We start from the raw sequence: 10,698 nt of genomic DNA, 5'->3' as shown, positions 1-10,698 counted from the left end.
AGAAGGGGTTAAAACCATATCTCTAGTATTGATGCCTACATACAACAAATATGATAAGGGGGCAAACCCATATTATTTAGTCTTGATGCTTGCATAGAACAAATATTAGAAGGGAGTAAATCATGGTCATCCCAAAAACCATATCATCAAATTAACAGCAGATGCAGCAAAGGACACGGGACCATGAAGAATATATCCCACACCGGAACCGCCATGGGTTTAACGGTTGCAAATTCCTGCACCAAGGACAGATAGTAAATGTTTGCAGCAATGATGGAAGGGATACTATACCTTAAGAGCACAAAAATGAATCTGAAGCTAAATAACACCAATCAGTTAGTGGCCATCTCTGAACCTTTAGTCTACAAGAAAAGGCTTCAAAATAACCGACAGAAGCAATCCCTATATGGATTATCAAGAAGAAAGAGGATCAGGAGAAACCTTGTCTTATTACATAGCAATGATAGCACCCGAATTTTGACCACTTGCAAATCTCCCTCGCTGTTGAGCTGCACAAAAAATATGAGAGAGAGAGAGAGATGATCACACGAACCTGGACGTACGCGAAACCTCGTCGGACCATGCAAGGGGATACAACGCGGATGGCATGCATCGCGGTTTGAGTGCACTTCATGTTCAAAAGCATCACATCACATAGTAGTGCAGTGCGCAACGCCAGGCCGTGCCTTGCTGATGGACGTTTCACATTGAGATCCACGTACTCATCCACATGCCCGCAGCATCATCAGCAACAGCCGATCCTGGCTAACAACGGACCACTCCGGCTCCAGTCGCTCCTGCGCAGTGTGGCCGCCTTCGAGACCATCCTATTGTCTGCTGCACCGCCTCCCCTCCGCCCCGACGCTGCAACCTAACCCCTTGTCGGCGCCACAGAGCAACCTGCTGTCTGCTGCACCAGGAGCATCCGCCCTCGCCACTGTCACACCGCTCGCACGGGCAAGTGATCGTTATCCGGCGGTGGTGATGCCGTCGTCGTTGTCGTAGAGGTTGTTGCCGCAGGATCTATGCTCCCCGAACAGGGCGTCCTACTACGTCCGAGCGGAGACCATGGCCCCGCCAAGGGGATACGCAAGCGCCGGCCACCGGGACACCCGGTTTCTGCGCAGCCCGTAACCAATCGACAACATCTTCGACGTAGTCACCGTCGGCCGCGGACGGCCGGTTGGACGGACTCAGGGCGATGCCGGAGCCGAAGCTGTGGCTGATCCTCACCAGGCCCGCCAGCACCGCAAAGAAGGTCAAGGGAGATTAGGAGGCCCGGGGCAGCAGCAGCGAGTTGCCGACAGCCAGGGCGCGGCGGCGGCAACGGCCGATCATCAGAGGACGAAGCATGCTCCATACATACGGGCCGAGCCGAGACAACGGCTGACGCAGCAAGACAACCCGAACCACCACACCGGCCAACCAGAGCTCCCCGCGACGGAGGAGGCCGAGCAGGACGCCACGGTCCATTACGACAGGAAGAAGATATACCATAGAAACAGTATATGCTAACCCAAAGAAAACCTAGCACAATGATATGAGAAGAAGGACGATCTATTTATAACCCCCAGGACGTAAGCGATGGTGGTATGTGGCGAGGTTTCGAGATCAAACGACTACAGCGGCGCAAATCAGAAACAAAAAGCAGACTCTAGATCGAAACATGAAAGCGGCATCGATCAAAAAACGCAAGAACCCTCCAGATCAGCTGATGGAAGCGGCACCGTTTTTCACCATAGAGCGGCAAAATCGCTAACCGCACCCAAGAATTCAGCACACAAGTTCAAAATTTTTGAAACTAAACATTGAATCCATAAAGCGTTTGTACACAGCCATTTACCAAAATAATACCACGTGCCAAGCCCAAAATTCACCATGGGTCACTTTCATCCAAGTGGATGAATGTTGGGGCAAAAACCTTGCGTGGAATAGAGGCTTGGGTATTAGTAGATAAAAAATTACCAAGGGGCAAGATAATAAAAATAGATTTGCAGTAATGTGCCACCGAAATGTTCAGTCGCAGATGAAGAATTATTCCAAATATCATGGAGCATCAAGGAGTATATGGATTTGGCATGTGGAGTTTGTGACGATCTGCTCATACAATCTAATTAATGAGCAGAGCACTAGCATTGGCCTGAAGAAACGAACGGAGGCATCAGTTCCCCTGTTCAAACAGAGTCTGCAGACTTGCCCTGGAGCCTGAGGGCGAAGGCTTGCAGCGACAGGAGCATCTTCCTGACCTGCTCCTTGGTCTCTGAGTCGATCAGGTTGCCGTCTGCGTCGAACTTTTTCGGGGGCAGGTGTGCCTTGGTGAAGACCTCCGGCTTGTTGATGAAGTGGATGTCGAGAAACACCCCGACCTGCCGGATGTGGTACTGCGACCGGCTGCCGCCGGTGCTGCCCGACGCGCTCAGCATCGCCGCGGCTCTGTCGGCCCAGCAGTTGGGCGGCCGTGATCCCCAGTCCAGCGCGTTCTTCAGAGGGCCTGGTAGGGGTTCATGCAGTTTGAGAAGGAAAAATTCCAGTGGAGTGACAGTCAGGAGAATTAATCGGGCACCTGAAATGGAGTAGTTGTACTCGGGCGAGGCGAAGAGGAAGCAGTCGGCCCCGCGGACGCTGTCGCGGAACGCCTCGATGGCCGGCGGGAACCCGCCGTCGGCCTCGAGGTCGGTGTTGAGCAGCGGCAGCTCCGAGATGTCGACGTGGTCGATCTGCAGGCCCGGGATGGACTCCCTGCAGATCTGTGCGGCTGGCTTCACACCCAGGTCATCAGCCACACAAACAGGCAGTAAACAGGAAGGACACCTTGGCGCAAGGGACTTACCGGCGCGGATGAGGCCGGTGTTGGCCGACGCCCTGCGCAGCGAGCCGGAGATCGCCGCCACCCTCAGGACGGTCTTCGGCGGCGGCGCCGTCGGAGCTGCCATGCGTGATGCACTCTGGAGCTGCAGAAAGAAGAAAAGCCTTAATCTGGTGCAGTGGTCCTTTGGCTTTTGTGCCGCCTTATCGGACAAGACCCGACCGACTCACCAACCATCGGGCATCCAATCCAAGCAGGGTTGTTGGTATGCAGGCCCCCGGTCTCTTTCCACGCATCATAGTTTGTAATTCCTCCGTTTCAAAAAAAAAAAAGTTTGTAATTCCACACAAATAACTGGAGCGGAGTAACAACTTTGTGATCAATAACAACTTTGTGATATACTCCCTCCGTCCCAAAATAGATGACTCAACTTTGTATTAACTTTAGTACAAAGTTAGTATAAAATTGGGTCATCTATTTCGGAACGGAGGGAGTATATAGCAGCTATTTGCTGCCATGTTGATACTACACTCACTGTCTGCGCACGTTCTAGAATTTATTTATTTATTTATATATGGCAGCTGTTTGCTGCCATGTTTATGCTACACTATATTTGCATTTTTCTGGATTGTTTTCCCTATGTGTAGCTGCCATGCGAAAATGATGGTTTTACGGTTTTACCCGGTCGCTCTTTCGTTCAACCATGGAAACCGCTCTAATTGAACGGGTTACATACCGTTGTTGCAAAAGGTCAGTTGCCGTAAAAAAAAAGGCTTTGGAGATACTGCCAGTGTGCCTGGCTCATTCAGCGACGTGCCCTATGTATCGTGCTCGAGTCAGGGGCACCCAGTGACTTGTTCGTGTGTGCGGACAAAGTGCATACAAGAAACCAAGGAAGCATGAATGATATGAAGCAAAATTTAATACTATCACGACATATGAGTCATCATAGCATCATTGAAATTTGAAATCTAAAATTAGCATATCTTGCCAACACATGATTCGGGTGCATAAATTTGAGGTATGTGAACTAATTGCAGCGAACTAAGTTGGCCGTTTTGTGAACTTTCATTTACAAAAGTAGGGCAAAAGCATTAAATCAACACATATCATTTCGAGTTACTATAAATCCTAGCAGTGGCAGAATAACTTGAACATTGGATGATTAAATTGCATGTTTATTTCAAAGAAATCGGAACTAATGTGGGGTGATGTGCATGCAAACCGCCGCTTGGTGGAGTCGACGCATCTTAAGTAGCCGCTGCTGATCGAGATAGGCAAGCGAATGATGCAAGGTGAAGCTGCTTATTGATGCAGAGCGCCACCGTCACACTACACTGCCCTCTTTTTGCAGTAGGGCGGGTACCTCATATACAACACCTTGAGCGCCGACTTGCTTGCATAGTGCACAGGGGTGCGCCCCACGGGCCGCGGCTCAGTAGGCTCGCCTGTTCGCCCTCATGTGCTCGCTCTTTTTTTTTTCTTGTGCTATTGGTATGTTCTCTCAAGGAAAAAAGCCATGTCGGCTTTCTCTGTTAATTTTAAATAATTGGGGAAATCAAAAAATGTTCACGGGTTTCAATAAAGTGTTCATTAATTTGAAAAATGTTCGTGAGTTCAAAAAACCGGTCACGAACTGTTGGCAAGTTTTTAAAATGTCGCGAATTCAAGTATGTTTGCAAATTTGAAATATTCACGAATTTTGAAAAAAGTTGCGTATTTGAAAAAGCTTCGGCTAAATGAATTTTGAAACATTATACAGCCCAGCACCAGCATTTAGCCCAAAGCCCACTCCAGAACATAAGCCCGTGTCAACCCTACTAACCCAACTCCAGCCCATCTAACATCAACAGACCGGCAGTTCTGAGGCAGCGAGCTAGGCCGCGAGCGGCGGCTCCCATGGATGACGACGGCGGCGCCTCCCCGTCCCACCACGGCGGCGGCGGCGGCGGCGGCGGAAGCATCCGCCTGGAATGCCGATGCGGCTTCAAGGACGACTACAGCCTCGACGACACCGAGGACGGCCGCTTCTACTGCGGGCGGTGCTACGGCGACCTCGACACCCAGGCGACCGCCGTCGACCACGCCGATTTCCAAACCCCGGGCAACATGTCCTTCCACCGGGTTTCCCAGCCCACCAAAACCCCGGCGCCCTATCCAACCCCTTACCCCAGGCCCGGGCAACCCCTCCCTTCGAAGAATCCGACGAGCCGCGCGACTTTGTGCCTGGCGCCGACCCTTGCGGCGAGCCAGAGGAGCTGGGGACTCGGGTCCGGCGGCGCTACGTGGAGGGGCTGCAGGTGATCCTGCACCAGCAGCTGCAAGTGCTGGTGGAGAGGTACCGGGTGGGCGCGCTCGTCTGCGGCGTGGCCGGAACCGTCTGGCTGCGCTGGGTGGCCGCCTCCAAGGTGTTCGACGAAATGTGGGCGCGGAAGGTGCTTGCCGAGGACGAGGCCACATGGAGACGGAAGCGTTCTGCCAGCGGAGGTTTCAATTTTAAGCTCCTGTCCAGTTATTATCACCATTGAAAGAACAGAACAAACTTGATCGACATATGTAGTGTCTTTGTGTCCAGGCCAGCAGGAACCTCAAGAGGTGAAGTGTGAATGGGCCGATGAAACCTCGCCCCGAAAAGACAGGCGAAGGGTCGAGTTCATCTATCTGCGCTCGTTGAGGACGATGCTGCCACTGTACTCGACATTGTCTGTTTGTTTCCTGTCCTGTCATATTGCCCGGGAAGCCGTCCTACCGACCGACATTTATAGGTGGGCGATGGAGGGTAAGCTTCCTTATGTGGCAGCATTTACGGAAGTGGACAAGCTTCTTGGGAGCCCTCTAAAACACTGCCCTCTGAATGCGAGGCAACTGTTCAGGCCAGTCCGAGTGATTGGAGCGTGGCAGCTGGAAGCGGCAGCTGGGTTCATAGCACAAAGAATAGGCTTGCAGCTTCCTTCAGTTAATTTCTATGCTATTGCTCAGCGCTACTTGGATGAGTTGTCTGTGCCGGTAGAAAGAACCCTCCCTCACGCTTGCCGCATCTATGAGTGGGCAATGCCTGCAGAACTATGGTTGTCTAGTAATCCAGCTAGGGTCCCTACAAGGGTCTGTGTAATGGCTATAATAATAGTGGCTCTAAGACTTCAGTATAACATCAATGGTCAAGGGGTATGGGAGGTGAGTATTCCATATAGAGTCACTCTCGTAAGTCATGTAACATCTGCCATAAATATGATGGGCTGAACTTCTCTTTTCTTCAGGAGATTTGCGAGGCAGCAAGAAATCAAGGTGGGTCTGACCGTGATGCAAATTTGTCACCATCTGTGAAGCCTGATGGCGGCACCAGTGAGGAGTTTGGCAAAAAAGAATTGCTATGGACTCTTGTAGATGGCTATGATAAAATTGACGTTGCACATGGTAATTGTTTGACCATTGGTGCTTTGCACCTACATCATTTTTTTCTTGTACTAATATATTCATGTTAGGTCTCATCCTTATGTTGTCCATTAGTGATTTATATACTTACCTCTTATGTTACCAATTACATGCTATTATAGCTTCTAGCACTGTAGCTATGTCATAACAGAGAATAGGACTCAATGGTAGCATCCATGGTAGCCATGTCGTATTTTGTGTTAATAGGTTACTAGTAAGCTTGCACGTGCCATGCACGTATCCTGTAGCCAAAGCCATGTCATGTATATGCAATAGCGGCACCCCTCCCCACCTCATCCCATGTCAGGCGCCGCACACCTGCGCTCGACCATCAGGGCTGCCTCTCTCCTTGCCTTCCCTTTGTCATAAATTTCCTCACCCCGCAGCACCACTCTCCTCTCCTGTCAGTACGTGCGGATAAAACTCAACGTGTGCTGGCGCCCGCGGAGAGCTGTAGCAGAGAAGACAGATAATACAGACAATGCCATGGCCAATGGGCTAGGAGCAGTGCAAAATTCCGAAGGGCTTCAAATTCAAAAGGACTAATTCAGGAAAAAATGTAACGCATCCACATGATTCATAGTTGCCTAGATTCTATTGGTTTAGCCAAGGCTAACAACTACTCTTTCAAAGAAACCCGGAGAAAAACAAATACAACAGAAAATGAGGGATTCGTCCCGCCATTATGGCCAGACACAGTTAGACCTTACACTCTGTAGATTACCAGAGAACAAGAATCAAAATTGGCAGGGGTGAATAATACAGATACATAATTCCATCAGAAACCAACATTTATTGCGAGAGTGATCCTCTCAGGGAAATGTGCCAAGTCCAGCACCCATCCTTCAAAAATGATCAAGATGGTCTGCTCCAGAAAGTTTGAGAAATGAAGCTCCTCGGAACTGTGATGTTGATTCTCTCTATTCGATATTTCCAAATATTTTATCTGATGGTTATGTGGATACAAATGAGACTAAATGAACCAGCCGATTGGCGGACATAACAAAATATTTAGTTAAAGCCTGCATTTTAGTTATAATATAGAAAAAGATAATCACTTCTCCAGTTCACGGTAACAGTTCACAATCCATGGTGCCTAGATTTAACTCTTCATCAGAAACAATTACCTCCTCTAAATCATAGTAGCCTACACGGAAAAAATAATTTTGTACATTTATTTCTCATACCCTAAGATATAATTACCATACTAAAATGATACATGTAACGATATTTTTCCAGCAAAAACAATTCAGCCTACACAAACATGATAGAATCAAGTACTATTTAGCCAAATACACTTTTCAAGCTTAGGAACCAATATTAATTACCACAGGCCAAGGCTTTACAACTCGAATACTATGGAAATGATGGTAGGAAAATCAGGAGGATTGAGGACGATATATGCTCTAGAATTGTTGTAACTGTCATCGGAAGCCTGTACCAGAATCAGATATTGACTGTTAGAACTCAGTTTGGGGTAGAAGTAAAACAAAAAAAGTAACTATGCAATTAATACATGGTTAGTCCAGAACATGAATTTGAATTGTGTGGATGCATATTATGACCTGCAATAGAAAGACAGAGATCATCCACCACAGATATACATCCATTCATCAGGATAAATTGTTTGTTTTTTCTTCGAAGAGAAACAGTACCATATACATTCACCTGGATTTATTTGTGACTCAATACATGACATGGAGTAGCACAAAGAAACTTGGTCAGCGGAAATTCGTTTTGGCTCATGCCGATGGCAGTTTGGTCTAGAATTCTAGATGGAGCCCTCGTGTCCTCATCCACGAAGATTGGCCGCCTGAACCCATGAAGAGGCTCGGGTATTCAGAACTAAATTGGGCAGCTACACAGGTCAAACAAGATGCTGACAAGATTACTTACCCATCAATCGGATAGACTTGGAATCCATCCCCGGTTCTTGCGGTCGTGGAGGCAGCGTCACAGGGCGGCGCGGGAGGTCAAATCTCACCAATAGCACGACAGAACAGATCCTGAGGAATCCCTATCAATCACTGGTACTGGTAGTGTGGTATGTGTTCTTGCCGCAGTCAACAAGCCCTCCCCGTGGTGGAGAGCAGGAGACCTTGCCGGAGCCGGGCGAGGAAGAGAGATGGGCAGCAGGGCCGTGCAGAGCAGGTGGCAAGGGGCGGCAAGGAGGGAAGCAAGATGTGGGCGTCACCGCCTCAGGGAAAGCGGCTGCTGATGTGCGGCGGGCGTCCAGGGAGGGTGGCGGTGGGGCTCTGCAGATGGATCGCCGGGGGGGGGGGGGGAGCGGGCGGGCGAGCGTAAGGAGGGCCGGCAAGGATTAGGTATCGCGGGGGAGTTTGTTGCGTGATTGTAGTTTTTTTTTACGGGACCTTTTCGTGCCGATTCAGTGGATGGCAGAGTTTTCGTTCGCCTCTGAGGATGTTTTCTTGTTTAATAGTAGTATAGATACCCTCTTATGTGTAGAGCCACTAGTCTATCTTGCAATGGTAATTATCAATTACCGAGGTAGGATATGTATGGACCATTGTTATAGCTGTATTTTCAAATTTAAGGACATTTACTTAGTAACTGTCAAGAATTGCTACCAGAATAACAATTATATTTTTTTATTGGGTAGAATAATATGTCGATGTATGTGTGGAGTTTCTGGCCTTTTTGCAATAAATAACTTTTCACATTTCCTGGATCTCAACCTCCCCACTTATAAATAGAGAGCTTCATAATGCTTGTTCTTGAACATTTATGGGGCATTTGCACCAGGCAGGATTACAGAAATCAACAAACAGTGCAGCAGTATCTTCCACTGAAATATACTGTTTTCTGCTAGTACCTTTGGATTATCCAAAAAACATATTCTTTCTTTCTCAAACAAACATAGAGGTCTGACAAAGAGTATTCTAGAACATTTCATTATGTTTCAAGGGATCCCATGTTTCAAAAATTCAACCAAGAGTCCAAGACAGAGCTGCACTTCTCTCTTTCTTTTGTACGGATGGTGCTCAGTAAATCCCCTGTGAGAACAGAGCATTACTCTGTTAGGATGGCACGTGCGTGCGCAGCCAGCCCGCCTGCATTCGAGTCTTGGCTCTCTCGCCTTGTGCTCAAGGATGCCCCTTCTATTAAATAAAGCTCGCAAGGGCTAGTCCTGGCTGATCTGGTTTGTTATTATCTTACATGTTAAGGAAAGCTTAGAAGTACAATAAGGTCAAAGTATATTGGATCAAAAAAGTGTGCATTCCATTCTCATCTATTTAATATAGATGTTCACAGTGATATGTTTGCTCAGATTATAATCGTTTGTGTCTTGAGTGAATGCATTCTAGGGAGTACGTTTTACTAGACCAAATGTTTAGTAGTGGTACAAAATTGATGAAGTTCTCTAATTCTGCAGACTATTCGAAGGACCTTCACTCATATCTCAGATATTGCAAAGATGTTGTTTTTCCTGGGATTGCATGTTCAGTTGAAGAAGAGCACTTAATAGAGATCTTCCAGGATCTGTTCAAAGGACGAGAGGTAATGCACCCAACTTAAAGTTGTTGTCAACTCTTATTCCTTTTTTATTCGCAGCATATTTGAACTTAAAATTTGTACAAATGTAGCACCTCGAGGATTATCTACATGTCTTTTGGTAGTGATTGTTGTTGATTTGATGTCTAAACCTGTTGCGTTGTAGGATGAAAATTCAAAAGAGCACACCACAAATGGAGTGAATAAACGAGGTCGGGATGGGACTTCTGTTGGTGCAAGGTGCTTTTCTGCACCATCATCATCAGGGATACAAAGTATCAAGTCAGAAATGGAAGACCACGGATTTTGTTATATGCTGCCAAGGAAGAGGCCAAGATCAGATGGTTACCTTCACTATAGAAGGAAGACAATGACTGGTCGTCTTGTTTGTGCTGGACATGCTGATTATTACCTGTTGCTGCGCTCATTTGCCAAGCTTGCGGAAGTTGATATTAGGGTTATGCATGCTAGTGTGTTAAAACTTGAGAGGAGACTTGGCTGGATAGAGGAAAGAATAGGCAGAAGCTTGGATGCCTTGCAGAATCTACCTAGTTAAGCAAATGATGCGAAAAGACATGTTTCAGGCTGAAGATTTTGATGGATTGCCAGTTTGCCAAGTCAGTAATTGGTGATGGGTTATCGTTCTATTATCGAGAAAAGAGATTATGTTTGTAGTTTGGATCTCATGATCCTGGACCAGACGATGAGGATCCAAATAACGGGCTCTGTTGCAAGATCTTGCTGACAAAGTGACGAGGAACAATAAAACTGTATCTCGACTTGTACTAACGATTCCCATGGAGATGTCCGTAGAGTTAACTTTGGTGGCAAGCTTTGCTAAGAAGTTATAGTCATCTTCTGCGAGATTTATCAGCTCAATTGTAAAAAATGACCAAGGCCACTACGAAGTTTATTTTAGTTGACAAGTTTTCACTCTTTCTTATTTA

The 10,698-nt window shown here is 47.4% G+C and overlaps 2 protein-coding genes across 3 annotated transcripts; one reads left to right on the top strand and one right to left on the bottom strand.

Moving 5' to 3' along the window:
• Positions 1–1,785: 1,785 nt before the first annotated feature.
• On the bottom strand, positions 1,786–3,057 carry LOC123140816 (probable NADPH:quinone oxidoreductase 2). The gene is made up of 3 exons (XM_044560096.1): positions 2,831–3,057; positions 2,564–2,755; positions 1,786–2,491 (listed from the first exon to the last, which is right to left on the bottom strand). Exons 1-3 carry the CDS (start codon positions 2,931–2,933, stop codon positions 2,175–2,177), a joined length of 612 nt encoding a protein of 203 aa, XP_044416031.1. The 5' UTR covers positions 2,934–3,057; the 3' UTR covers positions 1,786–2,174.
• A 1,602-nt stretch (positions 3,058–4,659) lies between these two features.
• Positions 4,660–10,698, top strand: LOC123143126 (TATA box-binding protein-associated factor RNA polymerase I subunit B). Of its 2 annotated transcripts, none has more exons than XM_044561958.1 (5): positions 4,660–5,293; positions 5,382–5,980; positions 6,064–6,220; positions 9,633–9,757; positions 9,918–10,698. In XM_044561958.1, exons 1-5 carry the CDS (start codon positions 4,780–4,782, stop codon positions 10,305–10,307), a joined length of 1,785 nt encoding a protein of 594 aa, XP_044417893.1. In that variant the 5' UTR covers positions 4,660–4,779; the 3' UTR covers positions 10,308–10,698. The 2 variants fall into 2 exon arrangements, with proteins under 2 accessions (XP_044417893.1, XP_044417892.1); XM_044561957.1 differs by having other exon boundaries at positions 5,367–5,980.

This window comes from Triticum aestivum, chromosome 6D (genome assembly GCF_018294505.1).
Source record: "Triticum aestivum cultivar Chinese Spring chromosome 6D, IWGSC CS RefSeq v2.1, whole genome shotgun sequence".
In the NCBI taxonomy this organism is placed as follows: domain Eukaryota; kingdom Viridiplantae; phylum Streptophyta; class Magnoliopsida; order Poales; family Poaceae; genus Triticum; species Triticum aestivum.
This window is presented reverse-complemented; position numbering and strand designations above follow the sequence as displayed.

Excerpts from the sequence above, each read along its gene's own strand:
- LOC123140816 (XM_044560096.1), bottom strand. The coding sequence starts at position 2,933 with ATGGCAGCTCCGACGGCGCCGCCGCCGAAGACCGTCCTGAGGGTGGCG. Across the intron at positions 2,756-2,830 it reads CACCGGCCTCATCCGCGCCG|CCGCACAGATCTGCAGGGAG; the intron begins GTAAGTCCCTTG and ends GTGTGAAGCCAG. Across the intron at positions 2,492-2,563 it reads GTACAACTACTCCATTTCAG|GCCCTCTGAAGAACGCGCTG; the intron begins GTGCCCGATTAA and ends AACCCCTACCAG.
- LOC123143126 (XM_044561957.1), top strand. The coding sequence starts at position 4,780 with ATGCCGATGCGGCTTCAAGGACGACTACAGCCTCGACGACACCGAGGA. Across the intron at positions 5,294-5,366 it reads GAAGCGTTCTGCCAGCGGAG|TGTCTTTGTGTCCAGGCCAG; the intron begins GTTTCAATTTTA and ends CGACATATGTAG. Across the intron at positions 5,981-6,063 it reads ATGGTCAAGGGGTATGGGAG|GAGATTTGCGAGGCAGCAAG; the intron begins GTGAGTATTCCA and ends TCTTTTCTTCAG.